The following is a 23,686-nucleotide window of genomic DNA, read 5'->3' on the forward strand; positions in this document are numbered from 1 at the left end:
TTATCAAAATAATTGGTTCATCGCAATCTGAGAAAAATTAAAGGGGGCTCATTTTGCAGATGAGAAAGACTAGATCCCAATTTGAGTTTACATCGTGTAATAATAATTTTATTACATATATAACAGAAAACGTCATTAAAATACAAATCTAAAAACAAACATGATCGAAGAAAGAGGAAAAAAGAAAAAAAAAACATCGATTCAACACCGAGTGCCTCTACTAGTGGCATTCCACGAGGTTCAACAGAACCCACTGAAGTAAAGCAGCATGCTCGCTGCATTATTATGGGCGATGGCGAGGTTAAGGTGTTGGAACAGCCAAACACCCTCACAAGCATCACCTGACGCCTCTGTAAGGCGAGCCGCCAAGGATGACAAGAACTTGGCTGTTAGCGGCCATTTGAGTCACGGATCCGAAGTTTCAAATTGTTTAGTTAACTAGAAATTGTGTTGAATTCCGTCCATCAAAAGGAAAAGATCCGAGAGCGTTGATAAAACACACACACATATATATATATATATATAATGCCAAAAGTGTGTTTCGGATGGGTCACAGAGGGTCGTGATGACAGTCAGTGGGGTTGTCCTGGATTCTGATTGTTCAGAAATGTTATTTATAATTTCACTCGACTCGACTATTTTTTGTATCGCTGAAAATGCTCATTCTAAGTATGTTATGTAACTCTATATAAAAAAATAGCCTATTAGAGTTGTTTCCCTTTAATACACGAGCCAGTCAAACGTTGGTATTGCCCACGTAGCCTCGTTCTGGAAATACGAGGCTCTATTTACTGCGACATACTACCTTGTATGTGACAAGTCCGTCTCTTCAGTGCAGCTGTCAACTGGTACCACACACTTCGTCAGCAGTATTATTATTATTATTATTATTATTTTATTTTTGCCTTCTCTATTGAATTTCTTGGGTGGTGAAAATATCCTATCAGCTGTTATATCTTTTTTTTTTTTTAAAGCTGAGTGAAGTCGATTAAAAAAGCCATACATACAGCATCTATATGTATGTCTTTTAAAAAATACACCCATTATTCTGATAAGATCAAGTGAGATTTTATTTCTTTCTCTTGTATTGTAAATAGTTTGTAAATAGTTTTCGTTTAATTTCGAAAACAGGCATTCCAAATTTAACCGAATTTCAGTTATCTATCCATCTATTTATAATAGATGCCTCTTTTTGCATATATCAACGCAAAAATATATGTATTTATATGTAAATGTATATAAACATAGTTTTTGGCACATGGGTTAAAATTGGCACATATTCACAAGTTATTCCTTGTGTAAAAGAGGTTAAATACAAATGCCACATCCTTTCCTGATTTGATTGTTGTCATCTGTGTGTGTGTTGTTATTCTGTTGTATCTACCAAATTATTTTTTTATTTTATCTGTTTACATATCTGTACTTCAGTTCCTAGACAGTAGTCTTTTCTTTGTGTTGAGTATTTTTTTCTCTCCTATACTTCAGTTGACGTATCATTTAAAAATAAGGAACGATGTAAGCCTAGGGAAAAAATTTAAAAGAGCAGAAATACATATACATTCATTGACATATACACACGGGTTCATACTTAATATGTACGTTCATCGACGGTTATATGTATATAATACATATATACACGAAACGAAAACGAACTCTAAATAAAGGGTCTGAGGTGTGTAATGTTTTTGGTCTGTTATCTAATTAGCTGAAATTTCAACTCCGGTCCGACATCACTGACAGGTGCAATGATGAAGGCCAGCGCAGAACTGTGGCATGTTTGGAGGATGGCCGCTCTTTTGGTGTCTTGTTGATATGAGTTCCAACGACGACTTTCAGCCGGATACTTTGGATACTGTTATTAATGTGTTTGGATTGACTCCCAAGGATCCACTTAACGGATTTTTGGGTAAGTGGATTTTATTCAGACACAACTTGTCACCAAACTCCAACTACCTACCTCATGTCTTCGTTTTTCTTCCTAACACCCCAAGACGCACACATAAAAGAAAATATATATGCATGCACACACATTTATTGACACACGCACACTGTGATGAACATAACAAAGGGGAACTTTCGAAAAGTGCAGAGATCACTTTCCCTAATTCGTTCAAGGTGCATCTGAATCTTTCATTTGGACTTAAGGCCCTGTACACCAAATCGACTGTAAAAATCAAAAGATTGGCTTTAAAACTAGCGAGAAGATGCTCCTATATGAACTTATAACGAAACCCCACATATACAGACACCTAAATGAATGTGTGAGCGTGCAATGTATTCATACAGACACCCCTGCTAATATTTGCTATAACATTCTCCCTTCCCAGTTCTCCACCTTTTTTGTTTCACCTCTCTCCCAATCGATAGCTTCTAATCATCTTAATCTACCTACTGAACTTTTTTCGTATGTTTTTGTTTTGTTTGTTTTTAGTGTACTAAACATTTTATATATTGTACTAATACTAAACATATATATTTTTGTTGTCATATAATGATATAAATCTCTCTCCTATATCACACACACCCACCATCATCATCATCATCACACTCCAGATTTTATTTCCTAATGTTGTTTTAATACTCCTTTGAAGCGGACAATTTATGACAGTAAATTGGAGATGTTTACATAGATATTCTATTTTGAACTTAGCAGGAGGCATCTTTTTTGCTCCCCGAGGATAAGGACGTAGACATTGATAGGGAAAAGAGAGGAAATATAGTGAGAACAGTGATTCGCTCTTAGTTATCCTTGGATATTTCCTTGTTGCAGCTATATCACGGCCAAATGTCCTTGGGAAATGTACGAACGCATTTCAGTCTTATTCTCTTCCTCCTGTTAGTCTTTGTTTCTATATTTTGTACTCTAGCAGTCTCAGTAAGGAATGGTAGTGATAATATCAGTTTGTTTCCTGGAGCTTTCTCTCCTGAATAAAATCAGTGGTTTGTTAGAAAAATGTCATTTCTCTTTTTACTCATACTATTGGAACTAGCTTTGTGTATTATTGTCCTAGATTCGACAGCATATATACCAGTCATATACTATTTAATGAATTCAACAAGGAAATGTATTGTTGCTTACTATGTTGAGAGGAATTTACCAACCATACACTGGACTTCCATAATTTTGACCTGCAATATGGTACATTGTCAAAATTGTTTTTATACACTCTTGTATGCCTCTTAACTGCCACTCAATATACATCCTTTTAAGCAACACTCCTTTGGCAGCACTCCTTTATATAAAGCTACTTAACTTTCTCTTTATTCTCTAATCTCAGTTCATACAACAACAAATTGAACTACACCTAATCTCTTGACTGCTTTGGACTTTTGACTGCCAAGTTTTTCACCTGCCATTACTTCTGATATGCTTTAAGATAAAATAAGGAAATTGGTGATAGTCTGTGTCAATAAGGCTGTGAGAAATCTCAAGATAAGAGGTAAAGCTCACATATTATAGATATAAGAAGTATAGAGTCTAACATTTCAAGCTTTACCCTTCAATAAAAATTGAAGAAAAGGTAAAATAGTTTTTTGATTGCTCTCTTAGCTTTCTAAACTTTTCAATCATCTGTTTTTACTCTCAGATATAACGGTTACCAACTCTTCCATTTGTATGGAAAGCTGTCTCACTAACCCTGCCAACTATCAACCTGTTACTCTTGTATTTAGCAGTTCAAAGTAACCAGACTAAGTTCTGCATAGTCAAATACATGTTTCCTCCGGAGATCTCTCTTTTTACCAACAGTCTCTTAACTCTTGAACATTTCAGTGAGGGCAAAGTATTAGCCATTGACATAAGCAATGACTCTGTCTAGTATGAGAATCTGTTGGCAAAGCTTCTAATGAGTTTATATATTCATTGCAGCTCATGTTGACAAAATTCTCTCTCTCAATTCTGATGTATCTCGGACTTCCTTTTATCTTTCTTATACTCTTTTCCCCTGCGTGTTATTAGTTCTCTAACCATATATATATACAGATTATGCTACAGTGTACATCTATGTAGAAATCTTTTGCGCACACAGTGTTAACATCTCTTGGCAAGTATTCATTGTCTTCAACAGCTCCTCAATCTACAAAATATTAATTTGCTCTACACTACAAGAATAGTGCTGATGTACAAACACTACTTGCATTCATAAGCATCATTCACTCGAAAAAAGTTTGTGAATAAAAACCTAATAGGCATTTATTCACCAACATTCTCTAACTATTTAGTCAAGTTTGAGCTGTAACCGCTCTCTTAAACTACTATAACAATGGCTGTTCTACATCTGAATCTGATGTTATTATATTAGCTCCACTTAACTTTACAGAATTTACTTTTGAACCATTTTTTGTCTCATCCACTCAGTCTCTATACTAAGCTCTTTGTCCAATCTCTCTTCACTAAATTACATTTCTGTAGACACTTCTCTCTTTATCCATCACTTCAAAAGCATTTAACGACGATGATGATGATGATGATATCATCATCATCTTCTTCATCATCATCATCATCATCAAGCTTCCACAGCAAGGTGGCAGAATTGTTAGCTATGCTTAGTGGCATTTTGTCTGTCTTTGAGTTCAAATTCTGCCAAAGCTGACTTTGCCTTTCATCCTTGTGCCAAAATTTGAAACCAATATTAACTCTCACAACTATTCCTGTATCCTTTTCTTGGAGTATAAAAAGTCATGAACATGACTTCTGAATTATGTACTCTCTCTTGAAATGGCTGAACTGATCAGTTATGGGCTGTGAATTCAGATCTTAAACAGTCAGTCAATAAAGACACTTTATTCTATGTACTGCAGTTGACATTTATAAAATTTGTTTTAAAAAAAAACTATAATTGTAGCTCTTCACTTCAAGTATGGGCGACTTTATTGATTCATCAGATGTGTGAAAAGATTAAATTCCATCCCTTCCAAATTCAATCTTTGTAATTCGGAAAATTATCAATATTGATTTCATATTTTCGCACAAGGCCAGTAATTTCAGGAAAGGGAGTTAAGTCAATTACATCAACCCCACTAATCAGCTGGTACTTATTTTATTGACCCCCCCCCCAAAGGATGAAAGGCAAGGTTGACCTCAGTGGAATTTGAACTCAGAATGGGAAGATGGATGAAATGCACTAAGCATTTTGCCTGGTGTGCTAACAATTCTGCCATCTCGCTACCTTAATAATAACAACAATATAAATAATAATAATAATGGTTTCAAATTTTTCCACAAGGGCAGCCATTTTGGGGGAGGGGATGAGTCAATTACGTCAACCCTAGTGTTTCACTGGTACTTAATTTATTGACCCCCAAAAGGATAAAAGGTAAAGTTGACCTCAGCAGAATTTGAACTCAGAACATAACAACGGGTGAAATGCTGCTAAACATTTTGTCCAGTGCACTAATGATTCTGCCAGCTTGCTGCCTTAATAAATTATTATAATGATGATGATTTCAAATTTTGAAACAAGGTCAGTAATTTTCGGGGAGCGTTAAGTCAATTACTTTGATCCCCAGTGATCGACTGATACTTGTTTTATCACCACCAAAGAATGAAAGACATATTGACCTCAGTAGGATTTAAACTCAGAATGTTAAGATGGGCAAAATGCTTAGCAGCATTTTGCTTGGTGTGCTAACAATTTTGCCAGCTTGATGTCTTAGCAAAATTATTAATCTCAATTTTCAGCATAGACACAAAGTTTATGTTTCAGTGAGTGGGTTGGTGGGTGGAATATATGTTCCAAGAGAATAACGTAAATAAACCACCTTGGGTGGTAGAATTAATGTTTTGGTTAACACCACTTGGGTTTTTGGTGTCTTGAACAGAGTCCTATCTTTTGCAAGCATTCAGGCTAGGTGTCTAGTCTAAGAATAACTTTCTCCTACCAGTTTGAAGGCTCTAAAAAAAGGAAACAAGTGCTATTCTTTTTCTTTAACCATATACATTCACATGCAAATATTACCCTACATACCAATGTATGCTACTTTCACTTTGAGATCTTTGGTACTCTTGTCAGGTATATATAGTCTTCAACAGTTGCTTGGTTTACAAAATGGTAAATTTGCTCCATGCTACAATATAAAAAGAATTTACACTATCGTAAAATAAATTAACAATCTGGAATAAAAACAAGAACCTAGTCTTGAATTTCTTTGAAGTGATCTATGTTGTTACACCATGGTTTTGATTCTCAGCTGGCGCATATTACATTTCTGTAAGTGATACTTGAATAACACTTGGTATTTATCCTACTTCATTATATATCTGATTCCTTATAACTATAGGGAAGGTAATGGCATAGTGGACAGCTAAACTCAATATTTAACCATATTTTGTATTTAGTCTCACCACCATCATCATCATAATTTAAAATCCGTTTTCCATTCTGTCATGGGTCGGACAGTTTGACTGAAAACTGGTAAACTGAGGAGCTGCTCCTGGTTCCAACCTGATTTGGCATGGTTCAGATTGAAACCTGGTGCAACTCCCCCAGTTTACCAGTTTTCAGTCAAACTGTCCAACCCTTGCCAGTATGGGAAACAGGCATTAAACGATGATGATGATGAGACTAAATACAAACATTCTTTAATTCAATTTAAACCAACTATTTTTCCCTCTTCGGAAAGAAATATGAACTGTTTTTTTTTGTCTTACTGTTGTTATTTTTACTGTTATTGTTGTTGTAATGTCATGACAACTAGTGAATAGTACCATACTGAGAAATCAACTGTTATTAGTTTTACCTTCCAGTTCTATTATTCAGACTCTTATTAGATATGTCTTTGCTGTTCGTTTTTCCAGAGTTAAGATATATTGATCAAGGCAATCAGCTATTTACATCCTTTATGAAAATGTGTAAGAATGGCTGCTATTATTAGATTAAATCTAATTAAAGAGAAACATACACAAGAAAGTAAAAACCAGAAATACACTCAGTGAATTGGCAGTTTCATTGGAGCATTGGCATAATGCCTTGTGTTTTTACTGATAGTAATTTATGTTCTGAGTTCAAACTCCATTGAAGCTAATCTAATCTTTCATCTTTCCAGGGTCAGTAAAAAAAATATTGTTGGACATCAATATAATTTACTGTCTTCTCTTATCCAAATTTGTGGCTTATTAGAAACATTGAGGCATTCCTACATGTGTGATCCCACTTCCCTGACTTTGCTGCCTCATAACTTCCAGAAAAATGGATATTTATTTTTTTTTTAATGAAGTTTTCCACAAATATGCTTCAGATGGTATAGATTCCAATTATACCAGAATTTATTATGAAAAATTTTTCCAAGGGTAGGGTGATGAGTTTTGGAAAATTCACATGAATTGGTTTTGTTTCCTCATGACTTTAAGGAAAATGGGAATTTTTTAATGAAATTTTCTATATATACCTTTCAGAGTATGTAGGTTATGATTATACCAGAATTTAATATGAAAAAAAATAAAGGAAAAAAATTTAGTGGGCTCCTTCTGGGTTTTGATAAAATGAAGTACCAATCAAGTACTGGTGCTGATGCCTTTGACTAACACCCTTTCTTCAAAATTCCTATGTTTGTGTCTAAATCAGAAACCATTCTTAGACGACCAGTGGATTGGCAGAACTCAAAGATCAATAAACAAAATATTTTCTGCATTTTGGCTTGTCCCTTTAGGTTTTGAGTTCAAATCTCTTTATGCATTGCATTCAACTTTCTTGACCCTAAAATGATGAAAGGCTAAATTGACCGTGGCAAAATTTGAACTCAGAGTGCAGAGAGTAAGAACACATACCACATGGCTTTCCATGTGACATTAACTTGGCCAATTTTTTACTTTAGACGGAGTACCAATAATCATGAGCAGTTAATTGGCACATCTGTAATGAGATACTTGACTCTGTGTGTTTTTCACCATCTCTCACACACTTTATTAGGTCAAAGAGCTTTGTAAATTGAAATAGGTCTCTTTAAACTTACTGTGTAGTGAATTTCCTTAAATCTGACATACTTGAATTTGAATCCTATAGAATTACTATGTTTGTGTACGTGTACATCCGAAAAAATGACAATGATATTTGCATTTGTTAATATCTTAGCAACCATCTGAAAGAAATAGTTATGTTACTGATTAAACTGTTTGATAATGAATTATTTGTCACATATGCATTGTATTTGATACTGATAATTTCAAGTTGCTTGGGTGGATTAACAATGTAATGTAATCCCTTATTAGTTCCTTGATACATGTTTAAGTGTGAAAGCACATGGCTCAGTGGTTAGAGCATCTGGCTCACAATCATGAGGTAGTGAATTCAATTCTCAGACCGGGCTGTGTGTTGTGTTTTTGAGCAGTACACCTTATTTCATTGTTCCAGTTCACTCAGCTGTAGAAGTGAATTGCAACGTCATTGGTGCCGAGATGTATCGGCCTTTCCCTTAGATAACATTGATGGCATGGAGAGGGAAGGCTGGTATGCATGGGCAACTGCTGGTCTTCCATAAACAACCTTGCCCGGACTTGTGCCTTGTAGGGTAACTTTCTAGGTGCAATCCCATGGTCATTCATGACCAAAGGGGATCTTCAACTTTTTTACACATTTAAGTGAAAATGATGAAAAGATGTAGCAATTGTTTTGTCCCTTCTTGCAGTATTTGAAGTTTTAATTGTATTCTTTATATCTAAGAATCTCTTGTGGGTTTCTCTATGTTTATAGACAGAAATAAAAGATGAGATAATTGAGATAGAGTTGTAGTCGTGTAACTGTAGGTTAGACCTGATCAAGCAGACCTATGGCATATAGGTAGTCAGCTAAAAATGACTAGATGCAATCCATAGCTCTAGATATGCCACATCTGGTTACAGTGTATGCCACCCTGAACTAGAAGCATTCAAATTAGTCTTGTGGAACCCACTTCATGGTAGTGTAAGAAGAGGACAATGTTGTTACATTTACACTGACAACTTGATCGCAGACACTGGCTTGGAAGTGTGGTAGGTGGACTTTGTGGCTGCTACCTGGATTGGAACCCAACCATAATTAAATTAATAATAAATAATATGCTTCACCTTCTAGTTGTGGATCATATTGCCCAGTCTGATGTGCATTGGTATTTGTTGTTTATAAGATTGGAGCCTGGTGCAGCCATCTAGTTCACCAGTCCTCAGTCAAATTGTCCAACCCACGCTAGCATGGAAAGCAGATGTTAAACGATGATGATGATGAAGAGACGTGTATCCTCTCCACTATCTATGACATTTCTGCACACCTGTGTAATCTTCGTTTAAAAGGAAGCATCTACAGGATCACTGAACCTATTAAATACTAGAAATAGTAGCCAAGTCATCCTCAAACTTGACCTTACTATCATAAGGGTTGAATATTCTGGTTAACTCAGTCATGGATAGAATATGCTGTGAAAGATGATGAGATTATCTCAGCTAGAACACCGTTAGGAAGAAATGCCATATAAAACTGAAAGTTGTGTATTATGGGATATCATATAGTGAGGTGATGATGGTGCAGTTAGTAAAGTGAATATATTTATTAACTATACAGAGCTTGTTCAACAAGCATTGAGTCAATGTTGCTGAAGCTTCAGTTATGCTGGACTGGCCATGTCATCAAAATGACTGACAGCTGTTTACAGTGACCTCATGCAGGGTTCACATAAACAAGGACACCCTGTAAAGCACCCTCAAATAGAATGACATTAATTCATGTCACCTTACATGCAGCAGCTGCCTTTGAAGAGAACCGGTGACAGTGTCTTGCTGCTGCAAGAGACAGACATCACAGGGTAGTGTCTACCTCGATCAAGATAACAGACTGTCATTGTGACACCTGTGAGCGTCTAGCTTTTGACCGTGGTGTCACATGGGCTCTCATCATTGAGAACACAGACGTTGTCATCATTGGACAACAATGGGCTACTGTCAATTACCTCTGTATACACTCTCTTTATAGCGGTGACTTTAAAAATTTGTGATTTTAAATTTCTAGTTTTAAAGATATGGGAGAGATACAGGATGAAGGCTGCTAAATCTGGTGTGTTCGAGCTATTGTTCAACTCCAGGTCAGCCCTAGTCCATTGTTTTATGGGGATAAGCTTTACAGTTCTGACTATTTTGTAGTTTCCAGGTATGTCATATATCTTGAACTACATTAAAGTGGCTTTCCTTTTTTTAACAATCCTTGGGTATGATTTGAGGGTGATTGGCTGTTATTTCGTTCAGGTTGAGTAATCATGTAAATATGGGTGTTTTGTTGTATAGCTATAGTCACCTTTCCTTAAACAGACATGTCAACTTTACTAGCATTCCAATGGTGGCCATCATTTCTTTTCATTATATTGTTTCAGAGTTGATTTCTGTTGTATATTCTTCCCATTTTAAAATTGATATGGAATGATTTGATGTCATTTGATTGTTGTTGCTTGCAGATCTAGCAACCATATAGAGGCTACCTTATATGTGTATGGTTGATTGCCTGTGTATGATTATGCATTCAACACCAAGTTATTGAATTGGAAATCCATTCAGCAAACCAAGAGTTGGTCCCCAGATAATTATATTCAAAATCTCTTGTTTGCATCTTTTGTTTCAGTCATTAGAATGTGGCCATACTAGAGCACTGCCTTGAGGAATTTTAGTAGAACTATTCGACCCTGATACTTATTTTCTCTTTTAAGCCTGGTACTTATTCTGTCAGTCTATTTCACCAAACTACTAAGTTATGGGGACATAAACACACGGGTTGTCAAGCAGTAGTCAGTCTCTCTCTCTCTCTCTCTCTCTCTCTTGCACATGCGACTTCTTTCTGTTTCTGTCTACTAAATCCACTTATAAGGCTTTGGTTGGCCTGGGGTTATAGTAAAAGACACTTGCCCAAGATACCATGTGATTGGAAGCAAGCTTCTTACCACATAGCCACATCTGCACTTATGAATAATCTTTTTTATGTGTTCAAATCTTTAGCTGTGTAAATTTTAATACATCAAACAAGCAGCCTTTAGATTTTGTTTTGTCACGACAGAGCTCTTTTGATTAATTTTGCTCACAACTCAATTAACTGGTTTTCAATCCAGATGCAATTTCATCTTCATCACTGCTATCTTTGTCACTTCATTGTTATCTTAGCATTCATAACATTGTTGTTTCAAGTGAGTGCCATGATAGACAAGTTTTTCTTTATCCACAAGGACAGATTCTGTTTTATAAGCCTATTCGGTGTCTCCTTTTGTGATAGATTCTATAACACTGTTTTGCAAACTCTCTTTAGCTCATTGTCTGTGTATGTTTCAAGTGCTATAAAAGTACATTACTATGGAAACAAATCATTTCAAAATAATAAAAATGCTGATAATGATGATATGAGGACATATGGACAATAACATTGAAAATAATCGTACACCTAGAACAGTAAAATAGAAATAATATTAATCATGATTATATTAAACAATAAACAGATGCCTATGTATGTGTGACATCTGTTGCTCACTAAAATAACAGTAAGGATTTAAATTTTAAGGAAAGAAATATTCTTATGTAGGTTGTTCTTCCTAATGCTAACCACTCCACAGAGTGTACTGGATGTTTTTTATGACACCAGCATCCACACCAATGCTTTTTACATGGCACCTTGGTTTTAAGGATCTCAATTCTCTTGTGGTGGGTGGGTGGGTGATTTTATGTGGCACCTTGATTTTAGAATCTCAATACATGTGTATATGTCTATGTATGTACATGTATGAAAAATTATGTGCACACATTTATGCATAAATGTGGTATGTGTATATATGTATGTAACATGTGCATATATATATATATATATATTACTAATGTTTTCCACTCCTAAAAGGCACAAGTATAGACATCACTAAAGTGACTGAGGGTGCTAGTCAGCACCAGCATTGCTAGAAATAAGAGTCAGAACAGCTCTTAGCCACAGGGAAGCACTTAGCTAATGAGTGACAAGGGAGATAAGCTACCTACAGCACTTAGGCAGAGCCAGATCATCAATTGATGATTTTGGATTTGATTAATCCTCATCAATGACTCTTATGTGTATATCTAAAATTATATATATATCTTTATGCATCTGTATGTGCATATATCATCATCATCATCATCGTTTAACGTCCGTTTTCCGCGCTAGCACGGGTTGGACGGTTTCGACCGGGGTCTGGGGAGCCAGGGGCTGCCCCAGGCTCCAGTCTGGTCTGGCAGTGTTTCTACAGCTGGATGCCCTTCCTAACGCCAACCACTCCGCGAGTGTAGTGGGTGCTTTTTACGTGCCACCTGCACAGGTGCCAGAGGGGTCTGGCATCGGCCACGGTCAGTTGGTGCTTTTTATGTGCCACCTGCACAGAAGCCAGTCGGGGGCGGTGCTGGCATCGGCCACGTTCGGATGGTGCTTTTTATGTGGGGGGGAGGGGTGTTCGGAGAAACTATGACAGGTTCTAGACAAGTAGAACGTATGATATCACGAGAGGGGTAATGCATGGTGAAATAGCGTATTGAAGAGGGGGTTTCGAAGAGTAGACACCTATAATGGTGGTGGGAGAAGCGACATCCGGTATAGATGGAGCAAAAATATAGAGATATCCGGTATTGGTGGTGGGGGTGGGCAAGGGCGGGTGCACCGCGAATACGCGAAGGTTGAAAGACGAGAGAGCGAGGACTTGGGCAAAATTAATAAAGGGACGGTGGAGAAATGGAGAAATTATCGGCATATAATGATGAGAGGAATTAGGGAATACAATGACAACTGCTTAAGCGTATTAGTAATTAGTAAGTAGATAAAATAGATAGATAGATAAAAACATAATCAAGAAATGAGGCACGTTACTTGACGGGCTGGCTTAAAATGCTCTTAGCAATGGAAGGGGGAAGGAAGAGGGGGAGGGCAGGCAACGTAAAAGAGGGAGAGAGATGAAGGGAATAGTGGAACCCCGCGAAAATCGGCCGCCATTGAAAACCCCTATATATATATATGTTGAATGTTATAGAGAACCTAACAGAAACTGAGCTACACATTTTATTTTGCTCTTAAATTCTTTTTCTGCATAAATATATATGTGTGTATGTTTCATGTTAAGTTTTCAAGTGGCTGAATTGATTGGAAGCTGGTCTACTATTTGACGTTTTTGTTTATATCTCACCATGGTGTTGTACAATATTGATTCAAGATATTTCATTCTAAACCAGCTGTAAATAGGTTCTATGAGGAAGTACTGTTCAACGCTATATATAGAAATGGTACTTATATAGCTGGCTGGTGATTTGTTAGCTCTTATCACATTGAGTTTAAGTGACCTCGTAGAATTTATGTGAACCAGGAAGAGACAACAATGTTTTCCACTCCTAAGTGTTCACTGGTTTATGGAAATGTTGTTACTGCTGTTGTTAAGGGAGCAAGCTGGCAGTATTGTTAGCATGCTGGACAAAATGCTAAAATGGCATTTCATCTAACTTTATGTTTGAAGTTCAAATTTTGTTGAAGTCTACTTTGCTCTTTGTCCTTTTGGAGTTGATAAAATAAGTAGTAGTTGAGCATTGGAATTGATGTAATCAACTAGCTCCTCCCCCAATATATCTCAGGTATTGTGCCTAGTAAAAAGAGTTGTTATTATTGTACTCTTGATAGCTGTTTTGGCTTATTGCTGTTGTTGTTGCTAAAGCAACTACTGCAAAGTATACATATTGATTCACTTAGATCAGTGGATCTCAACCATTTTTTACCGATAGATCCCTCTGATTACTATTTATTCCAGTGGACCCCCATTGTGATTTGATATTTAAAAACTAGTTCTTTTGAAATTCTTATTTGTTTTTTATACGTTGTATCATGTACGTTGAACTATGTAAGATGTTAGAGAAAGAAACCTAGCTGTTTCTTGCACTAAATACATCTAAAGCAAAATTTTTTTGTGAACCCTTAAGATACTACCGTGGACTCAATTTGCTATTTTGCTTGTGTGGACCCCCAGAAATATTATATGGACCTTGGTTGAGAACTACCGACGTAACCCTATAGTATTCACATTATTCTGTCAAAAGTAATGCTTATTTATTCCAATTTTCTTTAATTAATCATGCATTAGCTTGTAGCTATGAGATTTTGATGAGACAACTTAAATTTTTTAGAATGGCATTGTAGAGTAGGTGTGAGAAATTAGATCTGACCAGTTTGGAAGTAAAACAGATAGAATATTTTGACTGGTTATGGCTGGTTTAAATGCTAAAAGGTTTAACACTAGTGCAGCCTGGCATATAGACTGCAGATATTTTGATTGACTTGTTTGTGCTGACTCTTGATCAGCCCTGCACCAGCAGATCTTTATTACTGTAGCAGTAGCTGATGGAATGAAAGTTTGAATATCGTCTTTGTTTTTCTTTTAATATTTTCTTTAACGTTTGGCTCCCTGTGCCGGTGGCATGTAAAAAGCACCATCCATCCTGTGTTGGTGGCATGTAAAAAGCACCACCCGAATGTGGCTGATGCCAGCGCTGCTTTGACTGGCTCTCATGCCGGTGACACGTAAAAGCATCATCCAAACGTGGTCGATGCCTGTCCTCCTCTGGCTCCTGTGCCAGTGGCACATAAACAGCACCTTCTAAACTCTCAAAGTGGTAGGTGTTACGAAGGGCATCCAGCTGAGAAATACTGTCAGATCAGACTGGAGCCTGGTGCAGCCTCCTGGCTTCCCAGACCCCCAGTCGAACCATCCAGCATGGAAAACGGACATTAAACGATGATGATTATGTTTAAGACTTAAAACTTGTGGAGTCACCATTTTGAAGACAGTAAGGCATTTGTAGAGGTAGATCTGGTCAAGAATATTGGGAAAGTTGAGAAACCATGTAGGAAGTGCTTTGATGTTTATCCAAGATGTCCTCATTTTAACCCTTTCGATACAAATGTCCTTTTTCAAAAAATCTTTGAGTTTCATGTTAATTTTAACAGAAATATGACAACAAAAGGGTTAAAGACAACAGGAAGGAATTGACTTTACTGTATACATCAATATTTTGATGTTTAACCCTTTCGTTACTGTATTTATTTTCAGATGCTTTGTGTTCCTTTCAATTACTTTAAATATTAACAAAGAATTTAGTAAAATAACTTAGTTATCAATCAGCTAGTGTTAGGAACATAAATTGTGACTAAGGTTTGGTGGAAGATTTTAATTCAAAACTTATGAAAACAAGACATTTGTACTCAGTGCCAGAGCCGGTTTCAGCCAGGTTGGTAACGAAAGGGTTAAATCCAGGTTACTCTGACTGGGTTGCCCTAAGATTAAAGACATTCCTGCTGTGATTGTCTCATCTGTTTTCTATTTTTCAGCTTGGTATAGTTTAGAAGGTAGATTTTGCCACTATTTTTAGTAGGTCAAGTAAAACATATAGAGCAGTGGTTCTCAACCATTTTTTACCTATAGACCCCTTTAATTCCTATTTCATTCAGGTGGATCCTCTGAACCATTCAGTGTTTAAAAAAATTTCTATCATATTTTTATAGTTTCATTTCATTTCATTTGAGTTTGAGTCCATGCTCAGGCCAAGTCGAAGACTCCACCCTCAGAGTCTGGTGTGGTTGCCAGGTTGTATTCTCTGTTTAATTTTGACATGTGTAGGAGCGAGTTTGAGTCAGTTTGTGCTCGTTGTGTATATCCTGGGAGATGGGGTTCATCTCTAATGGTGCTTAAGTATCTATCCAGCTGCAATTTGAATGATTCCACACTGCATCCTGATAGATTTCTGACATGTACCGGAATGGAGTTGAATAGTTGTGCTCCTCGAACCAACAGACTTGACTCTCGCAGGGTTTTTGCTGCCTGGCCAGCCTTTTTGTTGATTGGTGGTAGCTGGCAGCGTCTTCCGTGGCGCAGTGAGTGGTAGGTTTTGATACCAAAGTTTGGCACCTTTTGCTCTATCATTTTCCAAATGTATATAATTCGGTATCGCTCAAATCTTCTTTCTATTGAGTACATCTTCAAGGTTTTGAGTCTTTGCCAATAGTCCAGGTCCCTCGTTTCTGAGAAGTATGAGGTAAAATTTCTTTGGAGCGATTCCATCTTAGATAGTTGGCCCTTTGTTGTTGGTGACCACAACTGAGAACAGTAGTCAATCCTCGGAAGTATCATACTGTTCCAGAGGGTTTTCATTGTTGAGGTATCTCTTGATTTGAAGGTGCGCAAGATCCACCCGCTGTACTTTCTTGCAGTCAAGGTGTTCTCTGAATTTTAGGCTGGTTCCCATGTGGATGCCTAAATCTTTCACATACTGTTTTTCCATTATTTGTTGTCCTGATGGGTTTCTGTAGTTTGTTGTATTTTTCAGATCTTGATCTGTTCCGTAGCGAATTAGTTCAAACTTCTTATCATTGAACAACATGTTGTTTGTTTCCTGCCATTTATATATGGTGGTCAGGTCCTTTTGTAAGGCCTCTGTATCCACCTCGTCTTTGATTTGTCTCATGACCCTGGTGTCGTCAGCAAAGGATGAGACGTTGCTGGTTGTATCTTCATCTATGTCAGAGACGAGGATGAGAAACAGGATTGGGCCGAGTACTGTACCCTGAGGAACACTGCTGGTCACAGGTGATGGTGTTGAATGGGTTCCATTCACAGTGACTGTTTGAGTTCTATTTGTAAGGAACTCATGTATCCATGTACTAACTTTTCCTCCTACTCCTAGCTTTCGAAGTTTGTGACCCAGGATGCCATGATTTACCTTGTCAAATGCCTTGGCAAAGTCGAGGTAAATAACATCTGTGTTGTATCCATTCTCTAGATTTTCTAGGATTTGGTCATGGTGTGCCAGTAATAATAATAATAATAATAATAATAATAATAATAATAATAATAATAATTGTGTACAGTGCTCAGGTGCACTACAACTCATCTAAAGTGTATATATAATCAGGTGTAGTTTCGGCGGATTTCGGAAAGCATGAGGGCCTTAAAGGATGCAGTGTCATGGCAGTCAACAACTGACGCAGGCAGTTCATTCCACGCTTCAGCAACCCTGAGCATGAAAAAATGTTTCCGAAAGTCATGGGAGCTGTGCTGTTTTCTGACTTTGTAGGCATGACATGATCTACCTAACCTGAATCCATGCTGGTTGCAATTCATCAGATTGTTGGATTCCAGGAACTCAACCAGTTTTCCACGAACTATTCTTTCGAAGACCTTGATAATGTGTGATGTCAGTGAGATTGGTCGGTAGTTCTTTGGTTTTGATTTGCTGTCCCTTTTATGTATCGGAGTTATGTGTGCTTCTTTATATGTATTTGGTATTTTGCCATTCTCCATAGATTCCCTCCATATCATGTAAAGGGGTTTCAACAATTGTACTTTGCAGTTTTTAAGTATCATAGTTAAATATTATTAGGAATTGCATAAAAATTTTTTAATATTTTGTGTATTGTCAAAGTATACCTTTTATCTTTTACTTGTTTGTCATTTGACTGTGGCCATGCTGGGGCACCACCTTGAAGGGTTTTAGTCAAAAGATCCCAGGGTTTATTTTTTAAAACTGAGCTGTTATTCTGTCTGTCTCTTTTGCCAAACTGCTAAGTTACAGAGATGTAAACACACTAACACCTGTTGTCAAGTGATGGTGAGGAACAAACACATACACACGCACAGATGACAGGCTTCTTCCAGTTTCTGTCTACCAAATCCACTCACAAAGCTTTGGTCAGCCTGGGGCTATAGTAGAAGACACTTGTCCAAGGTGCACATTGTGGGACTGAACCTGGAGTTGTGTGGTTGGGAAGCAAACTTATTACCACACAGCTATGCCTGTACCTAACTAATTTATTCTTTTATTCTTATCAGTCATTTGACTGCGGCCATGCTGGAGCACCGCCTTTAATTGTAAACCTAGTACTTATTCTATTGGCCTCTTTTGCTGAGCCGCTAAGTTATAGGTATACAAACACACCAGCATCGTTTGTCAAGCAATGTTGGAGACAAACACAGACATACAAATATATACACACACATACATAAATATATATATATATATATATATATATATATATAGAGAGAGAGAGAGAGAGAGAGAGAGAGAGGCTTCTTTCAGTTTCCATCTACCAAATCCACTCACAAAGCTTTGGTCAGCCTGAGGCTATAGTAGAAGACACTTGCCCAAAGTGCCACACAGTGGGACTGGAACTGTATGGTTGGTAAGCAAGCTACTTACCACACAGCCATTCCTGCTCATAAATTTTTTAACAAAGTGATTATTATATGGACTCTTATGATCATTTCATCCTTTTTCTATTTTTCATATAGTTTAGAAGGTAGACTGTGCTACTATTTCTAGTACATTGCGTGACCATATAGAGACTTTCTTGTTAGTTGTAGATGTGAAGTGGGTTATTTTGATGAGGTGTAATGTTGGAATGAAGCAAATTCCAAACTGAACTAAAATTTTGCACCACCGTTGCTATGGTTACCATATCATTTAATTTGTGTTACTCTTGTTATACCAGCCTGTCTTATTTGTATATTTTTTTAGGTTGAATATTTCTGTATAAATTGAAGTATTATAGCTCTGTCCCTTCTCTACTCTTCTAACCAGTTAACAAAGTGGTACATAGTCTCAGTCTAACTGACTGTGGCAAACTAATTTATGTGTATACAGACATATCCTAATAGCTTAGCATTTTACTTAAAACCTCTTATGCTACTAATAATGCAGTGACTGTAAGGGCCATACTTAGACATATTACCACACACACATACACACAGAGAATTGTATACACAACAATAAAATATATAAATATATTTTTAAATGTGATGATGTTGAAGCTTGTCTATTTGATATCTTTACAATAATAATAATAATAATAATTTTCTCCTATAGACACAAGGCCAGAAATTTTTCGGGTGGGGCTAGCTGATTACATCAACCCCAGTATGCAACTGGTACTTATTTCATGAACTCCAAAAGGATAAAAGGCAAAGTCAACTTCAGTAGAATCTGAACTTGCAATGTGAAGATGGACGAAATGCCACTGAGCATTTTTTTTGTAGTGCTAATGATTCTGCCAGCTTGCTACCTAAATAATAATAATAACAACGACAATTTTGGTTCTTTATGTTCTGAGTTCAAATCCTGCCCCAAAACCAACTTTCTTTTTTATTCTCCCATCCCATCTCCAAGATTGATTCATCCTTTCAGAGTCAGTAACATAAGTACCAGTTGTGCACTGGTGTTGATGCATTTGAATATCTCCCTCTAACATTTCAAACCTTGTGCCTATAGTAGAAAGGATTATTATTATTATTATTAAGGTGGGGACATTAGCATGACAGGCGAAATACTTAGCAGCATTTTGTCTGTCTTTACATTTTGAGTTCAAATTCTGCCTTTCATCCTTTCGGGGTTGATAAAAACAAAAAAAAAAATGTACCAGTTGAGAACTGAAGTTGATGTAAATGAGTTACTCCCTTCCCTGAACTTACTGGCCTTGAGCCAAAAATTTGAAACTATTATTATTATTATTATACAAAAACTAAGAGAGTAAAGACCTTTTTGGTCATGAATGACCATGGGATTGCACTTAGAAAGTTACCCTCTGAGGTACAAGTCCAAGCAAGATTGTTTATGAAGACCAGCAGTTGCCCATGCATATCAGCCTCCCCTCTTCATGGCACTGATGTTGTTCAAGGGAAAAGCAAAGGGCACCAGTGACATCGCAACTCATTTCTATAGCTGAGTGAACTGGGGCAATGTGAAATGAAGTGTCTCATTCAAAAACACAACACACAGCCCCATCTAGGAATTGAACTCAGTACCTCATAATTGGAAGCTCAATGCTTTAACCTCTGAGCAATGCACCATCTTTTCTACAAAAACTATGACATGCTAATTTAATTATCAGGGATATTAACCCGTAATTTGGTGACAATAAATCTCCTCAAGTTTCAAGAATCTTTTTAAGGATTCTTGTAGAATACAGGATGGCATTTTTCTGCAGGGAACAGTATGTGTCTTAATTCCAATATCTTTGAGCTGCTTACTGGCAATTTGGAGGTTGTGCCAAGTGGACCACTTACCACAGGAACAATTTTCACCTTTGTGCTTCACTTTTCTGGCTAGGTCCTAATATTTCTCAATTTTCTTGGTATCTATGTATTACAAAGTCAATGATCTTACACTCCTTTTTTTCTTTTCTGCCCACTGCACTTACATCTAGTCGCCTTACATCAATAGGATTGAAGGGAAAGTCTCTATGAAGAAATCCTGTAAAATCCTGAATTTATCATTTGCCATAACAGCTTCTTGCTTGTGTTCATATCACTTGTCTCTCACTTTGAATCCACAAACTTGGTATTCAGAAAGTGACGACAAGATTATTATGGAAATGTTACCATCAGATTGAGCCTGGTAAAATAAGATAGAGAAAATGATTGCATAAAATATGGATAAAGAAAGATATGTTCTCGTCACAGAACTAACTTCTAGATCAGAAAAATTATTATTATTATTAAAGGTAGTGAGCTGGCAGACTATGCTGAACAAAATGCTTTGCGGTATTTCGCACATCATTACATTCTTGGTTTAAATTCTGCTGAGGTCAACTTTGCCTTTCATCCTTTTGGGGTTGATAAAATAAGTACCAGTTGATGTAATTGGCTCATCCCCTCCCCCAAAATTACTGCCTTTGTGGCAAAATTTGAAATCACCATCATTATTATTATTATCAAGGTGGCAGTGAGCTGGCAGAATCATTAGCCTGCTGTGATAAATGCTTAGCAGTATTTTGCCTATTGCTTTGTTCTGAGTTCAAATTCTGCTGAGGTTGACTTTGCCTTTCATCTTTTCAGGGTTGATAAATTAAATGCCAGTGAAACACTGGGGTTGATGTAATTGACTAGCCCCGCTTCCCTCTAAATTTCAGGCCTTGTGCCTTTAGTAGAGAGGATTACTATTATTGTTATTATTATTATTATTATTATTATTATTATTATTATTAAGGCAGCAAGCTGACAAAATCGTTAGCATGCCAGGCCAAATGCTTGACTGCGTTTTGTTCATCTTTACATTCTGAGTTCAAATTATACTGAGGTTGACTTTGCCCTCTGTCCTTTCGGGGGTCGATAAAATAAGTATCAGTGAAACACTGGGGTTGATTTAGTTGACTTGTCTCCTCCTCCTCCCTTGCTTAGCAATATTTCTTTCAGCTCTTAACATTCCGAGTTCAAATTCCTTCTGGGTTGACTCTGTCTTTAATCCATTTAGAATCAATAAAATAAGTTCCAGTCAAGTACTGGGGCCAATGCAATTGACTTCTCCCCTCCCATCAAAATTGCTGGCCTTGTGCCTATAGTAGAAAGTATTATTATTATTATTATTATTATTGCTATTATTATTATTATTGCTTTATCCTGATATTTACCTGCTATCATTTCAGAAATGTGGTATCAAATATTTTTGTGGGCCCTATTCTCATCAGTCTTTGTTCACCTAATAGCTGCCGTCATCGCATTTAGTCGACTCAGGAAACACAAGCTTGGTCGATGGATTCCCATGCTGATTATCATTATGGGGGTGTTATCTCCCTTGACTGGCGGCATTCTCTCTAGTAAGTACCAGTTTTCTCATTTTCATCCCTCTTCTTCATTTCTTCCTTACTCTTCCATTATTTATTTTTTGCATCTTTCCCATCATTCAATTTCTTTTGGTTTTCAGTCATTCCTTCTTTTACCTTTATTTTTCTGTTTCCTTCTCTCTCCAGTCTTTTTGGTCCCTTTACATCATATTTCTCACAATATTTCCTTTTCTTTCTTCTTACTTTTCCTCTTCCATTTATGTCTTCTTCTCATCTCCCTTCACCGAGTATACATGTTACTGTTTCTGAAGGATCTGCTCTAATCAAGATGTATATTAAAAAGCTTTCCAGTCATGACCATTCTATCTTTTCAGACAGTAAGGTGTGATATGAAGGATATTTTCTTGCTACTTTTTACATATTGCAGCCTCTATCATTTCCTGTTGAATGAAGATGTTGATAAAGTATGTGTTTACATGTATGTATGGCTCTGTATGTTTGTTAGCTATTCACAGTGGCTTTCTGCTGCTGGCACCACCAAAAGTGAACAATATCAATGTTAAAGGCTCAAAATTGTAAGGATCTTTTGGAAGTTGACTGATGAGGAATTAGCTATGAATTTTGTGTTGTGTTTTTGTAAAATTTTCCATTTCTTGTGTTTCTGTGAAATTTTATATATATATATATATATATATATATATATATATATAAGGAAGTTAAATGTTATGGCTGGTCATAAAGTGCCCATTGATTTTGCACCTATAAAGTGCTTAGCAGTATAGGTGCATAAGCTCACCTCTCTCCAACATTACAGTCAGTCAGTTTTGTAAGAAATACATCACAATCAGTTAGTTTTGTAAACAAAAAATATTTGTCCATGCTACAGACAGGACAGACAAATATTTTTTGTTTACAAAACTAACTGACCGTGATGTATTTCTTCTTTCAGTTGTACAGAGGTTATGCACCTTTAGTCATTTGAGTCTGATGAGTCACCTTTACTGTTAAGTGCTTTATAGGTCTGAAACCAAAGGTGACTCTGACTGACCATAACATTTACCTTCCTAAAAATTATATTACTGCTCTATTGCTTTAGAGTGTGCTTCTTTTTCCTATATAGGAACTACTGATGATATATATATATATATATATATATATATGTATCTATGTATATTTATTTGCATAATGTAAATGTGACTTTCTCTACTTTTGTACATTGCAGGTGCTGCAATTGCAGGTGTGTATCGTGCAGCGAATTTTGAAATGCGTCCCCTTTATGCTCTCTTCTTTGGTGTTGTGCAGACTGTTGGTGTGATTCTGATTTCATTGACACGATTCCTCAGCACCTTATGATACATGTGGCCATCACTTCTTCAACATATACTTTCTGGGAACACTTTAATGAACGGGTGCTGTTTTTCTCCCCCTCATCATCATCATTATCATTATTTAACATCATTATTGTTATGACTACTATCAGAGTAGCAGACTTGGTGCAGACCACAGCATCTAATTCAATACCTCACAGATGGTCTTGGTGCAGACCATGGCATCTAGTTCAACATCACACATTGCCCACCTGGACTTGGTGCATACCAAATCATCTTGTTCAATGCATTAGGTCTCCCAGGTGGACTTATTACAGACTGCAGCAGCTTCTTCAATGTCTCACATCTCAGTTTGTGGTCACTGACTTTGCCTTTCATTCGTCTGGCAGTGAGTTTGACAGAGCAACTGCCATTAGCAAACTGAAGCCAATGGAAACAGCTATAATACCTTCCTTACAAATTTGGTTCTGTACCTAGAGGAAAGAAATTGTTGTTATTGTTATTATTTATTATTATCATTGTCACCATCATAATCATTTTGATTAACACCACTATTGTTTGTAACTGACCTTATTTTTTGCTGTACGCCACCTATTTACTATTTTTTTCCATTTTGTCTCTGTGAAAAATCAGAGTATTCAAGAGTCAGATTTTGAGATCTAGTACTCAAGGCAGATAACAATCATACTTTTACTAATATAAATAATTATATATATGTACATGTAGACACACATATATACATACATTCATACCTTACACCTTTAAGTAAATATACACACACACACATGTAACATATATATTTATTATACTCACACA

The 23,686-nt window shown here is 36.6% G+C and overlaps 1 protein-coding gene across 2 annotated transcripts; it reads left to right on the forward strand.

Annotated features, from left to right (window-relative positions):
* The first annotated feature begins 675 nt into the window (after positions 1–675).
* On the forward strand, positions 676–23,665 carry LOC115221294 (transmembrane protein 170A-like). Of its 2 annotated transcripts, none has more exons than XM_029791442.2 (3): positions 676–1,906; positions 21,405–21,575; positions 22,765–23,665. In XM_029791442.2, exons 1-3 carry the CDS (start codon positions 1,774–1,776, stop codon positions 22,893–22,895), a joined length of 435 nt encoding a protein of 144 aa, XP_029647302.1. In that variant the 5' UTR covers positions 676–1,773; the 3' UTR covers positions 22,896–23,665. The 2 variants fall into 2 exon arrangements, with proteins under 2 accessions (XP_029647302.1, XP_036366723.1); XM_036510830.1 differs by lacking the exon at positions 676–1,906 and adding an exon at positions 3,429–3,440 and having other exon boundaries at positions 22,765–22,904.
* The last annotated feature ends 21 nt before the right edge of the window (positions 23,666–23,686 follow it).

This window comes from Octopus sinensis, linkage group LG18, assembly GCF_006345805.1.
Source record: "Octopus sinensis linkage group LG18, ASM634580v1, whole genome shotgun sequence".
Classification (NCBI taxonomy): Eukaryota; Metazoa; Mollusca; class Cephalopoda; order Octopoda; family Octopodidae; genus Octopus; species Octopus sinensis.

Bases quoted from the DNA above. Each gene is read 5' to 3' on its own strand.
- LOC115221294 (XM_029791442.2), top strand. From the start codon at position 1,774: ATGTTTGGAGGATGGCCGCTCTTTTGGTGTCTTGTTGATATGAGTTCC. The intron at 1,907-21,404 runs GTAAGTGGATTT...CTATCATTTCAG, and splicing joins TCCACTTAACGGATTTTTGG to AAATGTGGTATCAAATATTT. The intron at 21,576-22,764 runs GTAAGTACCAGT...TGTACATTGCAG, and splicing joins GACTGGCGGCATTCTCTCTA to GTGCTGCAATTGCAGGTGTG.